The sequence below is a fragment of the Solea senegalensis genome, linkage group LG9 (genome assembly GCF_019176455.1).
Source record: "Solea senegalensis isolate Sse05_10M linkage group LG9, IFAPA_SoseM_1, whole genome shotgun sequence".
In the NCBI taxonomy this organism is placed as follows: Eukaryota; Metazoa; Chordata; class Actinopteri; order Pleuronectiformes; family Soleidae; genus Solea; species Solea senegalensis.
In genome coordinates, this window is record NC_058029.1 from 15,709,859 (window position 1) to 15,737,110 (window position 27,252).

Here is a 27,252-nt window from a genome sequence, read left to right on the forward strand (position 1 = left end):
TCAATTATCGGTGAACTGTGCCGTGGCATATAATGAACGAAGATATTTCTCAACTCAGGGGAAACTGAGGTTGGGAAGCACATGTTTATCAAAAAAACTACCCCTATGCTAGTAATACAAAATCGATGAAGTATTTCTTTAAGCTAAATAATTAAACATTAAAATAAATGTCATAAAGGGCGCCAGCATAGAAGTGAAGGTGGTAGCAGCTTATTTAAGTCATTGTTGTGTTGGTATGTTTGTTGGTATTCTAATGGAATATAGATGCATTTTTTCATCCTTGTTAAATGAGAATAATTACACATATCCACAACGCCACGGCACCATGTTATAGGCAATAGGTGGCGTTCTAGTGGCACCTTTACCTGTTTCTGACTCTGTTCTGGCAACCTTAATGACCTAAACCATATGGATTGACCTGCCACAGAAGATTTCATGTTGTAATGACTTTCTGAAGGTGGAAAAAGGAAATTGAGATATCTTGCAGATATTAAATGGGGTAGTGTAAATGACCTGGCGCTGTGGAAAAAGCTCCTTATCTGTGTCACATTGAACTTATAATGCATTCCTGCTCCTTCTCGTGACATGACAGATGAAAAAAATCTCAGCTGAAGAGCATTTGCATTTACCATCACACTATTTCACCGCAACTGGCAGTTTGTTTTTGAGGCTTAATCAATCTCTTTAAAACCTAAAGGGGAATCCATACGGCCCACATTGTCCTCAACCCAACAGTAGGGGGTCTTGTCCTCTAATTAATCTGGCGTGTCCCTCTGCTAAATACTGGATCAGTTTGCAGGACTGCTGCATTATTCAACATAGCCTCGGGTGAGTGAGGAAGTCTGTGGTCTGGAGTCACCTTACTCTTGGCAGAGTCACAAAGCGAGATAGAGAAGGAGAAGAGAAAGTAATAGAGGTGTAGTCGAGGGTGGGGGCGGAAGACAGAAGGATGTGAGTAAGAGGAATGATGGAAAAATTGGTAGAGGGGAAAAGTGAAAGGAATGAGTTAAATGGGGAAAAAAGGTGGACAGATCAAATAGCTGATGCAGTTCAAAGGCAAATGGAACTAGATCACATCCATATGAGAAACCACAATAGTGTCAGAAGTTTAGATACAGGAAGTCCATTTCCAGCTTACATTTCCTACGTCTGAAAACAAACCAGTCATAAAACCACAGAATGTTTTTGGCTGTGTATGCATTTTTACACCAATGATAACGAAACATCTCCTTTTTCCCCCTTACTCTTTTATTGTTGTTGATCTTCAGAACAAACCTCAGCCTAACCCCAGAATATATCCAACTTTTCTGTTCGTCTCATTTTTAATACACACCTTTGTCCCCACAAATACAATGGTCAAAAACACAGTAGTCATGTACCGTTGGGTTTATACAGAAACACACAGGTAAAATCAACAGCACTCTCAGGGCCGTCACCAGCGCTCAGAGAGCCGTCACAATAAAAAAGCTTTGGAATGGTAAATGTACAATGCACTCACACAGCTGTCGCGGCGGCTGGACAACACAACGCTTGAAATAAATTACGATGAAAGGGAATTTTTTTTTTTTTCTTTTCAAATGAGCCAAAACGAAGCACAAAGCAGACAATGGGTTCACACATGCTTTTCACGAACCAGTTTAACAATCGGAGACTCAGTTCGTACTCGGGTGTTAGAAGTTCTGGCAATAAACTCACAAAATGGTCATTTACAACACATTCAGCTTGGTGGTTATGTAGCGGTTACTTACTGTATGTCTTTACTCTGGTCAAACATATAGTATAATATCAATATAGTATTCACATAACATAATATACATCTGTATGTACATGTTTCTTTCACCCTTGAGGAAAAGTGTCCAGGCACTCAGTTCACGGACTACACTGTAGCTACCTCATTCTTCATCATCAAAAACAAGCTGCCATGTCAGTGAAGCTGTGGGAGCCGGGCAATGTGGACAGAGTATGAAATTCCTCACATATTCTGCTGCTGAACCAGACTGTGAGCCGCAATTGAGCAGCAGTTGGCCTCGCTGCCATTTCTCATCTTGTGTGAGCATCGGGGAGTGTCTCTCTACGTTTATTAGGGCAGACCCTGGAGTGACACCTTTACTGGCTTCCTTGAAAACCTGCACTTTACCGAGTTTCAGGAGACCAGGGGAGGGCGTAACACATTTTAAAGCGTAATAATGGAGTGTAGGGAAGATGTTGTCTTAGTTCTGGAGCAGAAAAGATTAAATGAAATACAACAAAAATTGCTTCATGTGTGTCAGTCTTTCCAGGGGATGTTTCACTGATTCAAGCATTAACAGTTCCAGTGGTCTTCAGGCCAACAGTTAGAAAAGAGTGGAATCTTTTGATCTATCGAATCAATGACAACCAAGCTTCAGGGCCCATGGGCGACAGTTTCTTTCTGACTGTGTGGGTGCGTTCAGTGTGCGAGTGTGTGTATATATACATATATACTATATATATATATATCTATATATATATGTATATATAGATATATACATTTTTGTCGTTTTCATTTTTCTCTGCTGGGTATGAAAATACAGACAAGCAAGAACATTAGATGATGCAGTATACACTGTATGTCTGTAGGCAAATATCATGAGGAAGTAAGTCATAGAACAAAGAAAATAAAAGAGAGGGTTCAAGTTAGTCAGTCAGTGGAATTGGCACTGTGACAGCGATGACACAGGAATCTCCAGCAGTCAGTGGTACCAAGGCCATCACTGTGGCTCATGGAAATGTCCATCTATACTGTAGCACACGTGGTAATCCAGCACAAAATATCATGGCAAAATAAAACACATCGCACAACTGTACAGTTACTGCATCAATCCTGTCGAGGACTTGCCAGGTGGATTTAATGCAGTAGGTCTCTTGTTAAAAGCGGTGTATTTTTTTGTTTTTGTTTCTACAACAGAATGGCGACCTTTTAAAGACTTATTCAGCGATTTGAATACATTAGTCTTATCATCAGAGAATAAGGCAGTTTATGGTATGGTAGATAATAGATAAGTCATGCCACAACCACAGCGGACTGCTGTTGTCTGTAGCTCTTAAAAGAGAAGAAAATGCTTCCACATTTATGCCGCTGTAACTCTCGAAGTATATCCAGTCCTTGCACTGTTTGAATGAAATGGTGAAACAAAGCCAACAAGACCCTTCTTCTGGATAGACAAGTCCATTTTGCAGCTCAGAAAACTGTTTTGCCACAACAGAATACTTCATGACAACAACAGCTTTAGTCAAAGAGGCAAAGCACAAAAGATATCAAAAGAGATAAACATCACCATCAAGGAGGAAAACACAGCTGTACATTAAAGGTTAAACGTTTAAACCTTGAACAGTTTCTTTTTCCCTACTCCTTTCTTTCAGTTCCTTTCATGCCAAATCCACAGGTCCGAACAATAAAGTAGAAGTGGTCACTGGGTGGCCTTAATGTAAATCTTCACTGCCGCTGTGATAAACATTTTGTTGTTATCTCCCTTCAAAGCAGTCCAAGTACTCCAGGACAAGGTCATAGCAGAACCGATACTGATCCTGAAAGAAAAAACAAAACAATCAATAGAAACAAGTGAAAACACAAGGATCATCACAGAAATATTCTTGTCACTTTTATTGATTCATATGTGCACAGACTCTCTCACCAGAGACTCCACCATGTTGGGTTTGCAGTTGCGTAGAGTTTTAACAGCGTAAAAGATGTCCACCATGTTCTGGTACTGGATCATCTCGAGGAGAATGTTGCAAGCACAGAAGGTACCACTGCGCCCACCACCATTACTGCAGAGGAAATGAACTTTATTTTATGACCTGTCATCACTCACAGGTTTTTCTTTCTAACGCCCTCAGTGGGTGAAGATTTCATTTTGTTTTATGAAGAAATAACATTTATGACAAACGACTGGCTTTTTGACACTGAGATGGTGAACGACAGATATAAATGAGTAACATAACCCAGTTAGCACTATTTTAATAACCATATATAACCATGGTATACATATGTATATATGTATATATATATCGCCCTATCCAGTTTAAATGGATGAAGTGAAGGCAATAATCAAACATTATGTAATTTGAAAAATGTTTTTTTTCTGTACATACATTTTCTTGATACAGAAATAGCGACATGAAGAAAGCGGTAAGGAAGAGAGAATTGAGAAATAACAGCACCATGACATTTCCTTGGAAATATTGTCCTGGTCATCATAAATGAAAGGCAATATCAATAAATTACCAAAGGACAATCCACATCCTCCCTCCTGAGACAAACACAGCAAAGGTGGGCACTGAAGCCTCTGCAGTGTACACGAGCAATATTAAGGTAATCAATCGTCGTCAGCGCTTTGGCAGTCCTGAATTTACTGTAGTGAGAACCATTGCATTCTGCATTAAGCCATAATTGATTTGATCTTCATAATTTCTTTCTGGGTTGTCGCGGGTAACACTGTCTGACAGCGCTGACTGATGTGCTTTTAGAGGGGGGCGGTGGGGATGAACGTGAGACGGGTCGGCAATGATCTGGACGGCTTATTCATATTCATCAGTGGGCATGTGTGCTCCAGGTGCTCATGACAACACACAACAGCACACACTGCAATACACCTCAGCACCGCTCAACACCACAGTTTGATTTTCCACATTACTAAGTGCTGTCATGGAAAAAGAATGTTGGATTTGGATTTGGATCTCAATACATCAAACCACACAAAACACCACAGAGACAAAGACATGAGCTAGTCTCTGTGTCTCGTCTTCAAACAGATGAACATGATTTATCATGTTATAAAGACATTTTTGTGGTTAATTGTAGTGCACGACTTTCAAATACAAACAAATGTCTGTTAGATTATGATTAGATTCCAATCACTGTCAAATTAGCCCCTGTCTCTCTCTCTCACACACACACACACACACACACTGCACAGCATTCATGGTGAGGACACACTTAGCCTCTTACCTTAACCATCTCAAATAAATGCCTAACCCTAACCCTTAAGTCTAAAAGCCCTTTTTAGGGATTACAGAACATGACCAGCCAAAATGTCCGCACTCCCTAAGGTTTATATGTTTTTTTTTTAGTTCTCACAAAGATACCCACACACAAACACACACAGAGCTCTCTGCCTATAGTGGTGCAAGACATTAGAGTTTTGTTGCTATGGTCCTACTGAATGTCCAGGTTCATATTTAGCAGAATCCACATAGTCCATAGTCCAAATGTATGCAGCCATCTCACCTTCTCCTGGCCTCCATCACAGAAATGACGCCTGGTGGCATTAATATAAAAGAGAGTCACACAGGGCGTTGTGGGAAGCTTATAGGCTTAATCATCATTGTGTGAACTAATTTGATGATGGTTTGGATATAGCATATATGAACAGTTTCACAATACAGCTCTCTGTATTTCTCAGTAGATAGCTGTTTAGACCTTGTGTCATTCAGCATCGGTCCTTCACTGCACACAGGAAGTAATCTTTTTATGTCAAGACAGATGGGGACATCAGCAAAATTACATTAGTAATGTAAGACAGCTGCAAACCGGTTTGGAGTATGACTGAAAACACAAAGAAGCGCCCACAACAAAAGGGAGAAGTGAATTCTACTGCTCAAAAAAAAAGTCTTGTCAAGTATTGCTTGACAGAGCCTGCTTTCAAATGAAGGACACAGCATACAATTACTATTACATTGTTTCTGTTCATGAAACCAAACAAAGGCCAAATAATAACATCATCAACAACAAAAAACACCATTAGTTACAGTTTGAAATGCACATTTAAATATCAGTCTTCAACAGCATGATTTCACTACGTTGGACCTTTTCAAAGAAAGACTGTGAGAGATTAATTTCCACTCATTTTAATTTCCAACACACAACTCATGTTGCAGGGAGATTACTCACAGGCAGTGGACAGCAGTGCGTCCTTCTCCACACTCTCTTTGCCACTTGTGCACTTGAGCCAGCAGGTTGAGGAAAGCCTTTTTTGAGTCCGGAACATCACGGTATGCCGACCAGCGCAGGAACTGGAACTGACACACCACCAGCTGGCCTTCTTGGAGCTTCAGAAGCAACAGGAAAAAATAAAAACACATTGAATTGGAGTATATTGTTCTGTGTGGGCTTATTGTACATGCACAATCTCTCATGTGTATTTGTTGTATTCCACTGACTTCTGCGAGTGCCAGTTAACGCCGGGGTTGAGTGCTCCCCAGGCAACATGCTGGCTCTCTCAGCTGTGCTCAGTCAGCAGACTGACTTAGAGATATATGGGTCTGCAGGTGTAAGTGGGGCCTGAGCAGTGTGTAAGAGAGGTCCCTGTGTGTTCATAACCTTGTCCTGTAGATTCTCACCTAATACCCAAGGACCAGGAGAGAACTATAACTCATGCAAATTGAGTTGGCAAAGACACCAACGAGGGAACTGCCAATGAAGAAATTGCCTCTCAGTGGAGGTGGGATTTACAGAAATACTTCTTTCCTGAGCTACTTTCCCGGCTACATATACATATGCTTACAATGTACTTCAATTGACTTTTACTCCCTACCCTTGTATGTCATTGTCATGCATAGAAAAAAGACTGATGCACTGAGGGAGCAGCACACAGACAGAGGCGTGTGTTGTTGCTGTGTGACTTGATATCTCCCATTTCTGTGACAGTGGCTTGCACTGGGAAAAAGACACTATATACAGAGAAGGTAAAGACAAGGGCATTTGAGAGGAGGTGAAGATGGCAATCAAGAAAGCAAGTTTGGGGCACTGCCTGTCACATTGCTTATAATGGCAGCCTTAAAATAAATGCCTTGCATACAGATTTCTTCCATAATTGGTTGATAGTGATCCTGAGCAGAATACGTGCATGTTCTAATACAAAGTCCCAGGCATAAAACTACACACACACACACACACAAGCGAGCACACAAGCGAGCACACAATCAACACACTGTGATGTATAAAAAGTCAAAATGACTGATTCATGCATATACATGCTGCATTGATTTACATTCATTTGGACACCCAGTTAACACCTAACCCTAACAGCTAAAATACTGCACAGAACCCTCAGGCTCCCATATACATATATATATATATATACATAAATGTAATGAGGTGATATACATAGCAGAATCAGTAATCCTCGAGATGCTTGGCTACTAGTTGAACAACACGAGCAATAAGGAACAATACCCTCCATGGAGAAGAAGGCTAGAGGCTAAAATCAAGGCAACAAAAAAGAGGTTAGCCATCTATCTGAGCTGCAGAGAGGTGTGGTAAAGAAAGAGCTGACTAACAAGCTGTCCACACCTGAGGCACTGGAGACTGCCAAACAAAGGGTCACAGCCCTGGCAGCCCGCCTAAAAAGATACACGAGAGAGATAGAGCCCAGGAAAATAAACAGGATATTCTCCACCAACCCATCCAAGTCCTTCTCTCAATGGCAGGGTAGTAAGAAAACAACGGCCCCAAGGCTGAGACTGCGCAATACAAGAAGAACATATAGGAAAATGAGGCATCACATAATACCAATGCCCAGTAGCTGGTGGACCTGAAAGCAGACCACAGCAACATCCCAGAACAAGACCCAATAAAGAGGAACAGTTTCCAAAATGAAGAGCTGGAGCACCAGGCCCTGACATGATCCACACAGACTGGCTAAAGAAGCTAACCTCCTTCCATGAATGCCTGGCAGCACAGATTCTAGGACCCACCCAGAATGGTTGACAAAAGGCTAGACAGTCCTCATCATGAGGGACCCCCAGAGGGCAGCAGTACCACCCGACTGCCGGCCTATAACCTGCCTCAGCACAACATGGACGCTCCTATCAGGCATCATTACAGCGAAGACGAATAGACACATGGTTCAGTACATAAGCAGAACCCTGAAAGGAATTGGCAGTAACATCTGGGGAGACAAGCACCAACTACTGATCGACAGGGCAGTCACAAAGGACTGTCAGACCAAGAACACCAACCTGTACACTGCATGGATTGACTATAAGAAAGCTTGTAGCTATACAATATTAACAGGACTCTAAGGACCTTCATCAAGAACTTGATGGGACTGTGGAAGACGACCCTAGAGGCCTCCAATTCTATTGCACAAGGGAGCATCAAATGTGGGACATACCAAGGAGATGCTCTGTCCCCCCCTGCTGTTCTGCATAGGCCTGAACCCCCTCAGACAGATAACCACAAAGACTAGCTTTGGGTACTAATTCCAAAGTGGGACAACAATCAGCCACCTCCTTTAGCAGCGGGACATTGAGTCACTGATCAAATTCACCAAGATCCACAGTGAAGACATTGGAATGTACTTGATAAACATGGCCAAATTATATCAAAAAGAGGGAAGATAATCTGTAATACGATACCCTGAGTGGCATAATTGCCTGGCCAAAGGAATACCTCAGCTGGCTGAAACCCAGCAGAGAGGAGGAGTCAGAGGGGCAAACATGGAAGACAAGCCCCTACATGGCATATTTCACCGTCAAATTGAAGGACCAGCTGATATCAGAAAAACATACAAATGGCTGCAAACTGGATTGAAAGACAGCTCAGAGGCGCTGATCATGGCTGCACAGGAGCAGGCCCTAACCACTAGCGTCTCTATCAATAGAGGCTGGGTTCTATCACACCAGGCAGGACCCCAGGTATAAGCTGTGTAAAGATGCCCCTTAGACAGTACAGCACATCACAGCATGGTGTAAGGAAGGCATATATGGAATGCCACAACCAAGTGGCTTGAACAGGGGACAGGAACATCTGCGTCGAGTATGGACTGGAGGTCCCAGGATCAAGATGGAAGATGCCTGCAAAGGTGGCTGCGACTCTATGAGACTTCTAGATCCAGACAGAGGGCAGTAGTGATAGATGTGGCAATCCCAAGCGACAGCAAGAAAGGAACAAGAAGAAGGAACATGAGACGCTTGAAATAAAGGAGATAGAGAAGATGTGGAAAGTAAAGGCCCAAACTGGTCGAGTGGTTCCAACAGATTCCGGGATCAACATCTGAGATCTCTGTCCAGCAAAGCGCAGTTATAGCAACAGCTAATATTGCGCAGAACCCTCAGGCTCCCAGGCCTCTGATAGAGGACCTGAGCTCTCGCTACCTTGACAGAACAGTCAGTGTGTGTTTTTTTTAGTCTTTTTCATAAGATCAGTCCAATTATCCATTCATTCATTATCTACCGCTTTATCCTCCACCAGAGGGTCTTGGGAGGTGCTGTGCCAATGTCTTCACCAGTCCATCACAGGGCCACACACAGAGACAAACAATCATTCACTCTCACATTCACACCTATGGTCAATATAGAGTGACCATTTTACCTAATCCTCATATTTCATGTTTTTGGACTGTGGGAGGAAGCCGGAGAACCCGGAGAAAACCCATGCACACGGAGAGAACATGCAAACTCCGACGGGGGCTTGAATCCGGGTCTTCTTGCTGCAAAGGCAAGATTGCTAACCACTACGCCAACCATGTGGCCAGTCCAATTATGCACGTTTTACATTTGAATTACTTTGAATGAATTAATCTGATTTGCTACCTAAAAAGAGTAACTGTAAAATGTAATGTGGACATGTCATGTATTAGCGTGATGAAAATCCTCTTCAGCATGCTAACTGCAGAGTGAAGACACCTATCTAGGTAATGACTAGAATAAATTGAAAAAGAAAGACACTGACCTTTAATGCATGCATGTCAATTGACTGTTCATAAAAAGCAAGTTCTCAAAATATGTATTGCTCTTCAGGGAACAATTTATGGAAACAATGTTGGTGATGACACAATTTTCTGGACTGATGAATATCAAAACAATGTCTTTTGTAGTATGCATAATACAGTGAGTCTATGAATACATTTCTTTTTTACAGATCTGCCACTGTGTTGGGTACAATTCCGCAGTCTATATTTTAAAGTGTATTTATTTGACAACCACATGTGTCCCATAAGACAGGAGCTGAGGCTGGGGAAGTGTTATTGTGCATGAATGAGACAGCAATGTAAAAAGATAATGGTGGAGAGGCACTCATTGATTGAGTCAAAACATTGATAAAACATTTAGCCTTTGAGTTTCTGTACATACAAGAAGTTGCTGAGAAATTCAAACTATCACCTGAAGGTTTCAGTAACACACTTTTTATTTATAGCCAAGCCTGCAATACTACAACTCTGAGTTGTTTTGTGAGCCTTTTAGGCAGATATTACAGGTGGCAGCTCAAAATATACTGTATACATTTGTAAGTTATCATTTTGTGAAACAACACTGAGTGGAACAACATGTTCACGGCAGCCTTTCTGGCACCATTATGACTCACCCTTGTGACGTTTTTGACCCGAAATAGACGGGTAATAACATCGTCGTCAGCTGACATGGACAGGAACTCCACTTCCATGGGTCCATACTGCTGTAAACCAGGTTCCGGCCAGTACTGAACACATGGCTGCAGGTGGAAAGGAGATTGTATCATCACTGATGAAATGTGGCAGATACAGTACTGGAACTAATACATTGTTCAGCAGTTGTGGCTAAAGTTGTGGTCTATATGCATGTGGTGTTAATATAAAAAGAGAATATATACTTGAGTAGTATAGTTGGACAGACATACAGCAATAACAAAGACAAAAGTACTGTGAGTGCCTATACAGACATAATGGTGTGGCACTGGTATCAATAAGCAGTGTGGTGAAGGAGAGATGTAATGTGATTTAAGAGACTGTGAAAAGAAGAAGGCAGAGTTCTCATATATCACAAATAAACTCTGACAAACTCCGTAACAAGATCTTTTAAAAAGTAAAATAAAATGTGTTCATGGAATAGAAGGACTGAACACAGATACCTCAAAATATCTTAGTTTGTTTTAATTTCCAGTGCATGCAGAAAAGCCATAACAGTGCAACTGTCATTTAATGAGCACATCATACCTAAGATTTAAGGACTGAAATCATTTACAGCAACAATCTCCCACTAGGCTTTTAAAGACTATGTCAGCAGTGATTTTAACACATATTTTTTGGGGAAGTAGGCTACTCCTACCATGAACACTGGGTAGCTAGTAACTACTGTGAAAATCATCAGCAGTACTGTTTATACCCTTAGGCAAATGTACTCAACGCAATGAACAATGATGTGCGAGGTGTGGAACCAAAGGGAATAATAATTAATCATTTTATTTCTGTTTAGAGTTAACATGCAGTATGCTGCAGGAATGAAATCTATTTCTATTTTCTACACTATAATCACTCACACTTTCTTCAACCTTCAACTACAACCTGCTGATCAAACTGAGCCAATTATGGTCTACTGTCTCTGTTTTTTAATTTCCTTTAAAAACAGAAAAACAGAAAATGCTAAAAAAAAAATGATTTCGGAAAACAAATTATTAAAGACTAGATAATGGACCACTAAGAACCAGCAGTGTCACTGATACTGATGATAGTCTCTACATAATTGTGTCTACATTGCATTTGCATTGTCCAAAGAAGTTTAGGATTGTTTTACTAGTGTAGACGTTAGAAAAAAAAAACTTTCATAATATAAGATAGCAATACTCGTAATAGACTGTGGCACAGAGTTAGAAACTCATGGTAAACCTTTAAACATTGACTCCTGTAAATCCTGTAAATGTAGCATTATTAAAATAAAACCAAAATATGTGTATATATATATATATATATATATATATATATATATATATATACATATAATGTGTAAGTACCTAAATTACTCTGTAAGATAATATATAATGTTCTGGTATTCCTGATTTGTATTTGGGTATAAATTATTGACAATAAAATGAAAACATTTCAGTCGTTTAATTTACATTTAACCAGAATTAATCTAGATTTACATTTTACTACTGTGGGTTTGTTGAATTCACCTGAGAGTTGAAGTTATTCCATTGTTTTAGTGACAGTAAATATTACACAATTTAATTTCATCGATGCCGAAACAAATTGACATGCCGATATATATTTATAAACAGACTTAACAATCTATTGCTGACTTTTAAAGCCTCCTTCAGCATGGCACGTGATTATCTAGCCGTCTTCATGTGGGAGCTCAGGCTTTGTTTGTTAAGGCTCCAGTCATATGGATTAGCTTCTCATAGAAGCTCAGGCTACCAAGAGGCTTTAAGTACTTGAAGCAGACGTGTAGTGAAGTCTCTTCTGAAACATATTCATGACACTCTGTTAATCGTTTCTTCACAGTGCTTCATTTGATTTTCTAATCTTCAGCTTGAATCTCGTTGTTACGTTCCTACTCTTTATTTTAAGTGCTACAGAAAGAGCACGGAATATTGCAGCGCATGGAAAGACATATGCTCATAAGAAAAAGTGGGACGCAAACACAAAGACTGGCTAGAGGGTAATGCAAGCCTTTTCTCCAGAGACATGGCTTGAAGAGGGGAAGAAAAAATCTGGGGCGGTGATATCTAGTTGTGCCTTGAGATTAATGTGGTCAGGGATCAAAGCCCAACAAAATGGCATGGAGGAAGTAATCCTGAGCACGGATACAGAAATACTGAGGTGACTGTGTGTTAACCGAATAGTCTCAAGTGAAGTTCAGATAACATCTTACGTAGAGGGCTGAAGCTGCATGATTAATTAATCATTACGTTAGAAAGATATTCACAGATCCAAACTTCCACCATCAATAACATTGTTGAAACACACGCGAGACACATTTTGAATCATACTGATGTAGACAACAAGCTACAACCTCATTTTCATCAAAAAGAGTCTTCTGCTCAGTAAATGTCACAGTGGTAATGTACATGATAACACACCGTGTATTCCCACTGACGACTGCACGTGCGGTTTCTCCAGCTCGTTTTGATGCAAATAAGGTTGTAGTTTGTTTCAACAATGATGTGTTTAAATGTTATCGATCGCGAATCTGTGAGTATCTTTCTAAATTTGGTTTAGTTTCCCAGTTTCCAGCTGTCCAAGTTGATGGGAATGAACAGTTATACAACAGTTGTTTCATGGCCACAAATTAGAGGTATTTTCCCCCCCATGTCATTTCTGGGGCTGCGTAACATCTAGACTATAGAAGTAAAAACTCGCTCCTTGCGTATGAGTGAACTCAAACAATCATCAAATTAGAGGCTAAGAGAGTTAACAGTTTGACCTTACCCAGGCAGAGTTTGACTGGTTGAGTTGATTAAGCATGACAACAGCTGTGCAGCCGTAGTCAAAGACCAGCCTCCAAAAGTCTGCCGTGGTGCCAGGCAGAGGGTGTGGAGTCACGATGAAAGCGGCCTGCCGATGGAAGCTGTCGGCGAGAGCAGCATTGATATAATTGTTGCTCTCCCCCTCTGTCGTAACCAGGAAGGCGAGGGCACGATCAGGCGGCAGGACGTCCATGCTGCGGTTCTTTTCTCGGTTTCTGGGCAACAGGGCAATACTGCATTCTTCCACATCCAAGTGGGGAGTCACAGAGTTGAGAGTCTGCAAATGGAAATGTTAAAAGGGATGAGATGCAAGTGAGAACAAGATGACACAGAATTAAGCAACCATTTAAAAGATGGGAGGCGTGAGGAGTGGGGAGACACAACAGAGGAAATCAAAGATGTTAAGGCGGAGGAGGAAAAAGAAAAAAAAGTATCAAGCTGAGAAGACCGGGATGCAGAGAAATCCAAGAATCTAATCATTTTAAACGGAGGAATCTTTAATACTCACAACTTAGCGCTGAGAAACTGATTCAAAATAATAAAGGGTGCATATGCAAGCAGCATAATAAAAGGGAATGTAATGAAATTTAAAAAAAAAAAAAAAACTCAAAAGGAAATATTCCATAGAGATTTTCTTTGATGACTTCTTTGTTCATTTGGCTGTAATTAAATGAGACAACGTGAAAGAAATATGTGGATTAATCCCGTTGGGTTTCATTGATACACTGCATCAATAATAGATCTGTGACTTGCTGATCTCAGTACGACCAGTTGGCTGAGTGCTGTCTGCAGAATGTCAGCGTAAAAGGCAAACACAGCGATGATTGGGCCGTGGAGAGGCTTTCAGCAACAATGTCAGACAGATTTGTTTACAAGCTCAAAGAAACCAATGTAACATGTCCCTTTATGAAAAAAACAATAGTTGGAATAAGTATGTGTGGTACCACCTACTCTACCCTAATCCAAAGGGTTAGTGTATGGTATACATCAAACATAAGAACTATATCAGAATTAAACTGTATACATTTTACAGATGGGCATAAGCCGTTTCCAGTATTGCTTTGAAATGAACCTGGAATCAGTGTGGCTGCTGGCTGAGCACTGCAGCGCGGGAAGGAGAGTGGGAAGCAGAGTAAAAAGCAGGTACAGCATACGAGAGCACAGCTGGCTCTCTTCTCTCTAAAACAACCTCGAATAACATCTTCTGAGACAACATTCCTGCAAAACCAGGCGACGGAATTCAACGATGGAGGGACTTCAATTTAAAATGAAAGGAGAATAACTTCACTTCTGCACAAACAAACACACACAGAGACATGTTACCCATTAGTCTATTTGTTCTGCATGTGCTCATTTTTTAAAATGTCTCTGCTTTAATTTCCACACCAGGGTAGACATAATGGTGTTTATGCAGTTGTCTGAATATCAAAACAGACAATAAATATCACACAACATTGTATTTGGTATAAATATACAATGTATGTAGGATACAACACTTCCCAGATTGTACACACTACAGTACTATATCATAAGTGTGAATGATGTGGCTGTATCCAATTTCAAACATCCAGTAATATCCCCATTGATATTATTAGAGGTGGAAATATAAATTTAGTAGAGTTAGAAACAAAGGGATGAAATAAACAGTGTGCACTGGTTGTTTGTGTTACTATTAGTTTTACAGTGGTAGCCTTCAAAGTAGCATTTTATTCAGTAATAATATTTACAATCGTTTATATTAAATACCATATTGTTTCAATGGTATTAGCTTACAAACAACAATGGAAAATGTGCGTGGGACTTAAAGGTGAAACCTTTTTATATGGTGATGATTCATTTTGAGTCTCGATTATTTTCATGGGTGAGGGTAGTACAGTACAATATTACTCATTACTAAGCTACTACTTAGATATTACTTTGGAAATAACATGGTATTACTGTTTTTACTCCTTGTAAACACACTATTATTACACATTGTTCTTACCAAACATCCCTATTACAAAATGATCATCACTGTCACTGTATTGTAATGTAAAGTGTTACTGTAGTAGGAGTTAATACTATTGTTTTTAGTAAAGACATTTTACGTGTAGCAGCAGAAATGCCAGTACGGTCCTGTCTATTTAGGTTATTGAAGATGTTTCATAGACAACATTAAATAAAGCGCATTATAAATACAGATTGCTGTGTGTCGGCTGTATAATTAAGAATGTGAGTTTGCATGTTTCATATGTTAATGGACCACACATTTTAACAAAATTAATCTGTGCTTAAAAATTCATCGGGGGGCCGCTGATCCACTGTCCAGCACAGGACTGACCTGGAACTCTTCCCGTAGCTGAGAGGAATTACTCTGGGAATCCACTCGCAGCATTTCTTTGTAGGTGACAGCAAACTCATTCACCAGGATGGCCGTTTCTCCGCACAGGCAGGCCTCCAAAATGGCATCGTGGATAAAGATGTACTGCTCCTGAAAGGACGAGAGGCTAATGGGTTTCATGTCACAGGTGAGAGCACGTTTCATGTGTGCAAAAAGCAAAACAGACATAAAAAAGGAGGGAGGCTGGCACAGGTTATGATAATATGTAGGTGTAAATAAATAAACAGTATGAATAACAGATTTTTCATAACCTGCTTTGTTCTGAATTAAACATGTGTTATCATGTTGGTAGTGTTTCAAAGCTGTTGGAGAATACGTAAATATTTCTAAGTAAACAAACACAAGCAGTGAGCATTTAATTAAAGCACCCCTGCAAATAATTACAAATTTAATAAACAGCTAAGTCAATGTTTGATTTACATAATATGCGGTGAATATGCTAATTCTCTTCATATCTAAAAGAACAATGCCGTGCCTACGAAGCCCACTGTTAGACAATGTGAGTCCTTTCTCCTATTACTATTGAAACTATTGCAATGACTTTTACATAAAATCCTAGAGGGGGAATATAATAACTCAGCACCAGATACTTCCAACAACAGTAGGGAAAATCAAAATGTTTAAAACCCCACATTATGCCTTGTGATGTAACATCTTGAATATAAAGTATTATGCATTAAAAAGGTGAAAAATTGGTTTTAAAACGAGGTGGTTTGCAGTTGACCTGACCTCTGTCTGGATCATGTTGATGCGTCGAGAGCAGAGCGTTTTGACACAGTTGTAGATATCCACCACGCCCTCACACTCGGCCATGTCCAACATGACATCCAGGACGATGTAGCAGCCAGTGCGGCCCGCCCCAACACTGAAATTAAAGAGGAGCATCTTTCAGGAGGAATCATAAACAGCTTAGAGTATAAAGAGTGTCTGCTGTGGTGTTTTAATAATTTAAACAGATAGGGGTCATGTGCCAAATGGTACTTATAAAGGTATGACAATTAAACTTAGAGGTAGAGTATGCAGAATTTTCCTAATAATCAAAGTGTAGATTAACCCAAAGGTAATCCTCGTCAATCATCCTCAGTGTGCCACTTTTATCTGCAGAGACTCAGCACACTGCAGGTTTTTATTGTTTTCTCTGTTTCGCTCTGGGTCAGGTCATCTGAGGGCGGTGATGTTTGTCCAGTGTTTCCGGCACAGTTAGGTTACAGATGGGCAGGTATCAAAAGCTTCTGTAATGGTGGACACAGCACCTAAGAAATGCACGTTTAGTGACGCTAAACACTCCGGGGACAAAAGCAGTTAAAAACCAGAGTGAAACTGGGGCTGGTCTTGAAGGAGAAGACGGGGATGAAGAGTAAAAGCCGGTCTCTTTACTGTGAGACAGTTAAGTCATTTTCAGTCGTTAGCTGTAGGCAACTGGATTTGACTATGATCTGGATGACCTTTATTTAGCGAATGCAAAGTCCTCGAGCCTGAAGGCTGGCCAAGCAGGGGCCAAGTTCAGTCCTGAAACTGCTGAGGGTTGACCATTGTTTCTTTGGGAGGTTGTTGCCAGAGAGCTGTTGAGTGGGTTCTGAGACCAGATGTTTATTTGGAATATCCTTGGACTCCCACTCCTTTTTCCAAGCTGGTAGGTGGGGGAAGTCTTTCTCTTTTTGAAGCATCCTTTGAATAAAAGCTACTTGCCAGATATGTGGGGGAGTTATATGTGATAAGACAGGAGGTCATTTGGATGACTGAAAACATTCACAGAACTATGTAAGTGGTAGCAGTAAGCCTAAGTAACTTGAAGCTAAAGCATCAGCTTTTCTACAACAAACGCAATGTTGCTACAGTAGTATGGATTTAAGTGTACATAGCGCTAACACAGATAATTACGGCCAATAACTGAAAGGTTCAACAAACCCACCTTGCAGGTCTGTGGTGCTTAGTTTGAGCTTTGAATCACACAAGTCACCACTCTGGCCAATGCAAGCGTGGTATGTCTGGGTCTGAGGCAGTGTGACCGACCTCATCTGTTTACATGAACACCTTTTTAAAGCCATTCCAGGCACAGTTCCACAGCCTGAAAGCAGCCTGAACGTTGGTAACTTTGCTTTGAAAGACTGCATGTTACTCGTAGTGAGCAGGGTAGGAGGGGCCTTCTTTTGCTGTGTTTGCAAACACCAGTTCCTGCATATTCTGCATTTAAATCTTCAGCACATAACTGGAAAATCCAGGTATTTTCAGCAGTCAAATCCACATTTGAAAGTTTTGGTAGTAGCTTCATGGTATTTTAAGACATACTTGACAATGACCAGTTGTAGCCATCTTGCTTTACTAGGGCTATGCTGGTCCACAGGAAGTCATGATGTAACAAATAATCACTCCCTTACAGCAGTGTGTGAATGTTGGAAGGAAACACCAACAATGATACTGAGAAATATAAAGAGCCGCATGGAGCAGATGGCTTAATCAGCATTGTGTAAACTCATTTGGCAAATGCTTGAATGTAATAGACATTTGTTTAAAGACACATGGAGCTTTTAGAAGGTGAATGGTTGTATTTTTCTGCTTAAGAGTGCAAATAGATGGAAGAATATTTATTTTCCTGACATGTTTATAGTTTTTTTAGACAGCACTTGTCGTTTCTCAAATGCACTTTATAAACAACTTCTAAGAAAATTACAAGTGCAATGACATCATTAAACATTACAAAAATGTGTTGGACCCTCCGTGCTAAACCAGCCTACAGCTGCCTCCCTCAGCCACTTCACATAAATATGATAAAATACTACAAGATAGAATTAATTATGGTAAGAGTAACAGCATTGACAGATGGTTTGTATAATCAGTTTTAGGGGGATTTAACTGAAGGGTTGCTGGTTCAAAATCCCCATTGCTCATTGAACCAGATGAATGGGAGGGTTGTGTCGGGAAGGTCATCTGACATAAAATTCTCTGCCAAATCAAATATGTGGATCATCTGCTGTGGCAATCCTTAGAAAGGAGGAAGCCAAAAAACAAATACAAAAAAAATTTAATTGTTATTTAGATATGGTGATAACAATGGATATAAGAGAAGATAAACTTCAACTTTATAATATGGTTGTTATAAATTTTGATCATGTGAATGTATTACACAGATGGTAGGAATTCTATTACTTTGGAACTAACATGTATAATTGTTTTGTATTACTACATTATTACCGTTGATATTAAGCGAGTCGATAAAAATATTGTGGCATACCTCACCATTACTAAATGATTGACAGTTACTTTAAGCGCCCCTTTTATTGCATATTGACTGGATGTTGTGTTTAAGTTCTTTGAGTGTGTGAAAGGTGTGTTTTTTTGTACCATTACTGCTATTGTAATGTATTCTGCTGCGTTCCTGGCCATTTCACCTGGTTAAATAAAAGCTAAATATTATTACACACTACATGTTAGAGCCCTTGAGTTAATGTGCTACCTGCAGTGGACCACCACTGGGCCAGCATCAGGAGGTGTTGAGGCTTTCACTCTTCGTATAAAGGCCAACAGTCCAGTGGCGTGATAGGGCACGCCGTGCTCGGGCCAGGACGTAAAGTGGAACTGACGCACTTCGTGCTTGGTTGAGTATCCTCTCTGTCCAAACAAACAGAGTACACATTAGCACTTGCATTACACGCGTAACACTGCATTTTACATGTCTTGCATCGAGTAGCCTACAGGCTATCATTTCATCAAAGGCGTGCTCCCATCCATTCAGAGGCATTCCACCTCCATGAGAGACACAGAGGAGGTTTTGTTTCAGTGTGATGACAACCAGGACATTATTTATGTGGGGTGTTAGGTCATCTATGACAGCAAGGCCTCCAGGCATCACATGCTAGTAGCAACTGTAGTCTGACAGACACGCAGAAAGGAATTACTGAGGCTCTCGGAGCTCAGGGAGGGCTGGGACTTTGCTCCGTTCTCCTGGGAGGCTGCTGCAGTCACACAGCAATTGCTTCCTCTGTACAGATTGCCTGAGTAAAGCAATGCAAAGCAAAGATTTGCTAATGACAGAAATAAAAAAAAGGAAAATCAAGCTGTCACCAGCTCCTAAATTTGTGCCAATTTAAATATGCAGCAGTGGGTAGTCATAGAGAGCGACTTTGACAGTGTGACGATAATGCCAGGTTTGTGCCACTGTCACTCCAGTGTTGCTTTAAGCCCTTCCAAAGAGAGATCCCTGGGGAAGTGAAAGGATGGAAGCCATTTGGGGGCACAACACTTCTACTGCAATGTTGGTAATACGACAAGAAAATTCAGATAGTTGATGTTAATTCCATGTGGACCTCATGCCTATCATCACTAAGCCCTGTCAAGTGTCTAATCTGTCCTATAAAGGCACTAGTTCTATATTTAATTCTTGCTTTTCCAGGTAACAGGAAAACATGGCGCAGTTACCATCCACAGAAAGAAATAAAAGCCGTTTAGAGAAACACAATATTACATGTTGCTGTAAAACTAAGAACGTTACAAAAAGTATTAGAAGGTGTATGTGAAGTGTAAACTCACCCTTTCCAAGGCAAAGGTACGAACTGTGTATTCAGCCAGGGTCTCTGTCTTGAGCAGAGTGATTTTAATGTCACCGTACATCTCGCTGTCATCTGGCCAGTATTTACAGCATTTAACCTGTTAAAAATCAGTCAGGAAACAGCGTTAAAACCTCATGTGGACATTCACTGTAAATGCACCTGCTAAACTGTGAAAGTGGAAGTGAATTCATCTTGTTAGATCTTGTGGATCGTATACATATATACATATATATATATGTACATGTATATACATACACATATATATATATATATATGTATATACATGTACAATACAAAATTTATGAAAAGCAATTTTGTAACATTGTAACTTGCCTATTTTGGATTTGTACAAATTCCATTCTATTAGAAACTGAGATGAAATTCAGACCTAATTCATGATTAAAATTTGTAATAACATCTCACAAGATTCATTTCAAAAATTCATTTGACAGTAAAATATTAAAAAGAGATTGCATGTGCCGTTATAATTTTATATTAAGCAATGATAATTAAAAAGTAATTACAGAAAATTCCTCTACTTGTTTGTTTTACTAGAACAGAGAAATATTGGGGTGAATTTTAATAAGCTGAAAACATACGATTGCTACACCTCAGATGCTGCGGAAGAACAAAAACAACCTGCTTCTCTGCAGATATTTCATCTTGGAGGGCAAAGATAAAAAAACTAAACAAAAACAATAATCACATAATGGCGGAAAGCATAATGAACAGGAGGCACAAATTGTTTTCACCAGCATCAGGGACAAAGGAAGTTCTTTTTATTTAATAAAGGATTCAGCCACACAGACCAGTGCTCATTTGTTGACTATTGCCTGAATTGTTAGGACGGTAAACTGAACTGGATGTAGGACTATAGTGCGAGAAAAAATGTAACTTCAAGTATCCACTGAGGCATACGTGTCATTTGCATAGGGTGTAAAGGATTAGCAAGAACACAATGCTAAAATATACATGTGAGGTGGCAAATAACAGCACTACAGTATAGACATTAAACCTGTGTAAATATGCAGTATACAGTATATATATATATATATATATATATACACATATATACATACATATATATGTATATATATATATATATATATATATATATATATATATATATATATATATATATATATATATATACATAAAAACATATATATAAATAAATATATATATACACTTGTCTTTGAAATTTACCTGGCACCAAGATTGTTCTACATAACATTAAAAAAGACCACTTAATTGATACCACACTCAAGTCTTTAGTTTAGTTTGGCATAAAGGCTGGAAACCAAGGTCCCGTGAGATCTCTGCTTAACAAAACCCTCTCAGACACTTATGGAAAATGTGGGATTCTTTTTAGTGCCAGGCACTGACAGCAGGAGAGGTGGGGAATGCACATCACTTACCCTGCCAACCTCCACCAGTTTAGTGATCATGACGATGCTGAAACAATTTTCCTGCCATACCATCCTCCAAAAATCATATAGAGTCTCCTGCTTGGGTCCTAGTGGGAAGGTGGGGAAAAAATAACAGTGAATGGACAAGAATCGGAGCATCACAGCCTGCCCTCTCAATCAGGAAGAGAATTTGCTTGCCACTGTGAAACCTTGTGTTATCGCAACCAAAGTGAGGGGCGTTATTCGTCAGTTACTTAATGAAGTGCCTATATTTTCACTGTTTAAATGTCTATTAATAATACTTTTTTATTATTATTATTATTATTGATTTGCTTCAGATAATAAAAAAACACATTTGGGACAAAACACATTTTGTGGTTGGTGAAACAACATTTTCTGCCATTTTATGGCCCAAACAACTTAATGACGAGTTGCAGCACGAATGCAGACATTCTCTCACGGACAATGAACACGCCGATGAATGTGTCACCGAGATTAAGAAGCTGCACTTAATGTGTTTAATGAATCACCTCTTCAAATTCTCATAATTCAATGTAATCACTAACACAGCCTTTGTGAGCTGGAAGTCACCTTTAGATTTGCCAGAGAGATCATTTTGGTGAAGGACTGAGCATGAGTAGGCTCATTGGCTGGATCATCATCAATTTATTACAGAGCAACTAAAGGTGCTCACCACCCTGAATTCACACACACACACACACATATATACACACTATAGCCTTGCTGGGATACTCACCCTGAGTGGCGATGAAGTGGTTGGATCGATGGTAGCCCTGGAAGAAAGAAGAGGGATGACATGCTGAGTAAGACATCTGCACCTCAGGCACAGCTGTATATGGGAGGGTGTCGCTCTCTCTCACCCCTTTTTTATCTTCCCCTTTTCTACATTCTGCTCTCCACCTGACCCACTCTCCTCACCCATGAATCGGGTTTCCTGTGTAACTCCTGATCTGTCTGACCGATCGCTGCCTACAGACCATGTCTTTACCCTCTGCACCTCAGAGTTTGGAGCACTTGAGCAGCATTTTGACGCACTGCTGATGAATCCCTGAAAAAGTGATTTCTAAAGCGAGTCGGGCTCGGTGAGTGAATGCAGCCTGAATCCCTGTGACAGTTTAATAAAGATATGACAAAGGAACTCATGGGGCACAGTCCTCCATTTCAGCTATTCGATTTATTTGTCAAACTCTTTTTCTTTCCCATAAAAACAAATACATTTTCTCCAAAGATACAATATGTTATATATGTAAGATGACAAATTAATACAGCAAAACTCCTTTTCTCCTAAAAAAAGAAGAAATCTCCATGAATGATATTACAGAGGTTTCATCTAGGTTCATATCACCAACATAAAACAGGTTTTTGGGGCAAACTCTGATGTGCACAGTGAATTTTAGTGTATATATGACACCAAAGTGGTCTGAGAGCCTTCATATCAAAAGGTGTGTCAGCCTTTGATATAGATGACAGACATTTACACACAGTGAGTATGAGTTGAATATGAATGCACAATGAGATGTCACCTCGACTGCCTTGAGGGGAATAAATGTGACAAAGAACACTCGAGCGACTTTGAGCACTTAGCGTCCAAGCAAAGCTGTTTGAGGAAAGTCCTCCTGAAAATAAGTTCCGCTCATCTCATCTTGGATGACACTTCTTTCTGAGTGTCTATGAAAACCTCTCTGAGAAAACCACACTGATGTTGCAGCTGAAAGGATAATTAGCACTGGTATTCATTTACATGACCGCGTAGAGCAGAGAAGACAGGTCAGGAATAATCTGAACAAGCCCACCAGCTCTCAGATCAGTACAATGAGGCCAACCACCCTCCCTGATAGAGGAAGGCATCTTCCTAGCAATCCATGGTGATGATGGAACGCTAAACTGAATTGCATCCACTCTAATCTTGGAAAAGATAGAAATGAAGATGGATGAGCAGTGCTGTGAGGAGTTCTATCCACAATTCCTCTGGCCCTGGCCACACACTATCAGCATGAACGCTACCACTCTTCCACTTAAGATGGTCAACAGAGCAACTAATCCTCCGTCTCAGCCACTTATAAGAGCTAACACAGACAGCAGGGTCCTTTCCCCAGACAGGACACATCTCCTTGTGTTTATTTAAAAAAGAATTTTTAGAAATATGGATCAACCTGAAACACACTGACCTTTGAGCACTTGTGGATAGAGGAAAGTGGTGTAAAAAGGAGAGGGAAGTGGGAAGGGAAAAGATGAGAAGAGCAAAAAAACAAAGCGATGGCAGGCTGAAGAACGAGCAGTGATGTACTTACTTCCCTGTTAATCCGAATCTACAGGGTCCAAGGTCGGAAATGGGGAGTAAAAACAGAACACACACAGACTAGTTAATGAAAGAAGCTTTTGGTAAAGACGAGCATGGTCACAGAGAGGTGGTGAGAGGTGGTGAGCTCATCTATCTATCTATCTATCTATCTATCTATCTTCCGAGGAAAAAAATCGATTCAAACTATGAGCGTGTGATTTTAGTAGATTTGATTGATAGTAGCATGGCAGAAAGCGATTGACCTCACATTTGTCTGTTCTGGTTCAAATGTTGCTGAACTCAGTGATGATATTCATGATATTCATGCTCTCTCAGTAATTTCTGGTTGCATTAATAAATCACATACATATTTTACCATATACAATGATATTCTGAGTTGGAGCACATGTACAGCTATGATCCTAATTAAAAACATAAAAAAATAATCCAAAAAAGTCATACAAGGTAAAAGCAAAACAAATGCGTAGTTCACTAGTTCACATCTGCGATGGTGCATTTAAATAAAAATCTAAAATCCTGTTATACACACCACAAATGGTGGGCGGGAGCCAAAGATGACAGCGTTGAGAAAATTGACGAAACACCCTGCAGCTTATTTATCCTTAAATTCTGGTTCAATGTTGGATTATCTCAACAGCTGTGGCTACACTTTCATTCACATGTTCAATGATGAAATGCCTTGAGATGTTTATTGTTCTGATCTCCTCCACTGACTGGCCTCGTCTCCACGGCAACAGCAAACAATGGCTCACGAGTAATGTAGTTCTACCAAACAGATTCTACAAAACAACGTTGAAATAACCGGTGTCCATAACAGCAGCCTGTGGGGTCATGACATCATCTGGGAGAGTCCCAAGTTTCTGTGTTTAATAATAGTGAGGGTATCGTGTAGAGGAAACTTGAAATGGGGATACAGGAAGAGATTAACCGTCTGGGCACAAAGGATCCCCACACTGAGCAACTGCAATGAAACATAAGTCAGTAGAGTCACTTTTTCTAAGTCCCATATAAAGAAAAACACAATGATAGAAGTATAATACAATATAATTCTGCCATGTCAAAGAAAACTACCTGCTCAGATGGAAGGTCTTGTGTACATTTGATTGTAATAAATACATAATTGTTTCCAGGGCCTTACAGTACGAACCTGTGATATCAAGGGTGCGTTCACACCAGGATAGTCCAGGGGGAAATATTCCACACCTTAATTTGGTTTGGTTTCACACTGCACTTTTGTAAGCGGACCGAACCGCCTGGACAACTTCACGCAGCAACAACATCCCGGCTCACGGATTGGCCAGGACCAAAAACGGATATTCGTCCCGATCAATCGGCTTGTTCACCACAAAAACACCAAATTTATGCAGTCTTGGGGATTGTGTTTTTACTTTGGTTTTCAAACCTAATTGTTTTTTCCCAAGAAGCTGCTCATTATGATCTTCACTTCCTCTCTTTGGTTTGCTGGTTCAGATGAGCTTTCACACCTGCTCAAACGAAGCGGACTAGCCAAGGAAACAAACTCTGGTCCATTTAAAGCTCTGGTGTGAAAGCACTCTCAGCTTGTGTGTATTTTTTTATCTATCAGAGATCAGAGACCTGTCCATACAAAGATGATACGTAAATTATCAACAGCAGTAATCTATTGGCCTACTTTGCAAGCTGTTAATCATATTATGAAAAATTGTGTATCTCTACACACAACACTGCCATGCAAAGACTCAGAAATTGAGAGCTGTTTTACTTCTGTTTTAAAAGTGCAATAACTATTAAATATCCTATCCTATTTAAGCTCTGTTGAAATAATCACAGGTTGTTCATGATGTTCGCCATTATTCCTAAGTAGTTACTTTTTAGCTTGCAAGGTCAGTTCTCAGGTCAGTCGACATGAGTGACACTGTAGTGGCTTTTACGTGGTGTTTTTCTTCTCGTGTCCGCACCTCTGTGCCCTCGATTCTAATAGAGACCCTCACAATAATTACCGACTGAACAGCAGGCCAGGTTTCAAATCCCCTATTACTGTCATGAACTCCCTAAAAGCATCTAACTAGCAATTATCTACACAAAAATAAATGAAGGCGAAAGGTGCTGTGGTGTCAAGTTTTTTGACGATACAATGTGGCCTGACGCAGACATCCACCCAAAATGTTGTCAACATACAGACCAGTTCATTTTGTCCCAATTGTGTAATATATTGTTTATAAGGATGTGACTGTAACATTATTTCTCAACCTCTGACAGGACTGGAAGAACATCAGTCTGTCTCATCTTCTCACAGAGTTCCAGATTTACTTCATGGTAGTCCCAGTGAGAGGCATGTAAAATAAATCTTGTAAGATTAAGAGACTGTATCAGATTGCCAGGCTTCCTTTGACGTAAGTCAAATGACAAGCAACAACTGAGAACCATGACAGCAAATTCACAGGGGAAGCAGAATAAAACTTTTTATCGACAGCACATCTGGCAGTAAAATAGCTGGTTTTATTTTGATAATAACTTCTGCTTCTTCTCCTGCTCTCTGAATAAAGACGGCCTGTTTTTCTGAATGAAATGCAGATCAGCAACATATACATGTATTTCTCATGGGATCAGTGAGAATGTTACAGTGGCCCTGCATGCCCCCGCCACACACACACACACACACAGCCCATCTACAGATTGAATAAAAGTGATCATGTCGATTTAATTTCGGGGGATTTGTGGCATCTTACAGAAAGGTTCATCTCCTGTCCATTAAACACATTTATTCCACTCTGCTTTAATAAAAGAGATAGCAGAGTTAGTCTGGGTCAGGAACTCAGTGCAGCAATTGATAATCATGGCATCTGGCAAAAACACAGCAAACGAGGGTGTTTGATTGGATGAAAGCTTTCAGGTGAAAGTGGGCCAGCAGACTGGTGGGCGTACAGGAATGAGAGCGATGGACTGCGGCTTTGAAAGGTATGAGAGACAGAGTCACAGCAGAGGCCGACTGTTTCCATCCCATGTAGAAAAGAGAGAGAGAGAGAGAGGGCAAAAAAAACTTTACACTTACATCGATATAGTTGGCATTGATGTAGTCTGAGTTGGGGTCTCCCAGGAGAGGGTGGAGCTTGACTCTGTGGCGATCATCTGAGACAGATTCAAAAAGAGCAAAAGATTTTTTATATGAAAAAAATAACCAAAAACCTTTGACAATATTTTCGGTTATATGTTTTCACGCAGAATAAAACGTTTTCTGATGACTTACATCCTGACAAAGTGTCATGCCTCCCTTTGGTTTTGTCCTTCTTCTTTGTGCAGTCCCAGCCATCAAAGAAACTCTGTGGGAATAAAAAAGAATCTCACTTCAGATCTAAACAACACTGTCTCCATGTTTACTGTTCAAATGTCTCAAACTACAGATAATAGCAGCTTCAACACACCCTTTC

General features: G+C 40.1%; 1 protein-coding gene across 5 annotated transcripts in view; it reads right to left on the reverse strand.

Moving 5' to 3' along the window:
* Positions 1–1,227: 1,227 nt before the first annotated feature.
* ptprub (protein tyrosine phosphatase receptor type Ub) overlaps positions 1,228–27,252 on the reverse strand; it is a 153,196-nt gene continuing 127,171 nt past the window's right edge. For 3 of the 5 annotated variants that reach the window (XM_044033417.1, XM_044033419.1, XM_044033416.1), the window contains 14 exons: positions 27,072–27,144; positions 26,877–26,953; positions 23,835–23,852; positions 22,280–22,316; positions 21,532–21,629; positions 20,094–20,210; positions 19,021–19,175; positions 16,296–16,431; positions 15,507–15,656; positions 13,149–13,463; positions 10,328–10,453; positions 5,912–6,069; positions 3,654–3,789; positions 1,228–3,546 (listed from right to left, as the gene is read on the reverse strand). In XM_044033417.1, coding sequence (XP_043889352.1) covers positions 3,484–3,546; positions 3,654–3,789; positions 5,912–6,069; positions 10,328–10,453; positions 13,149–13,463; positions 15,507–15,656; positions 16,296–16,431; positions 19,021–19,175; positions 20,094–20,210; positions 21,532–21,629; positions 22,280–22,316; positions 23,835–23,852; positions 26,877–26,953; positions 27,072–27,144 — 1,659 coding nt within the window. In that variant the 3' untranslated portion in view covers positions 1,228–3,483. The remainder of the gene's footprint in view (positions 3,547–3,653; positions 3,790–5,911; positions 6,070–10,327; positions 10,454–13,148; positions 13,464–15,506; positions 15,657–16,295; positions 16,432–19,020; positions 19,176–20,093; positions 20,211–21,531; positions 21,630–22,279; positions 22,317–23,834; positions 23,853–26,876; positions 26,954–27,071; positions 27,145–27,252) is intronic. The other 2 variants (XM_044033420.1, XM_044033418.1) reach the window with 1 other exon arrangement.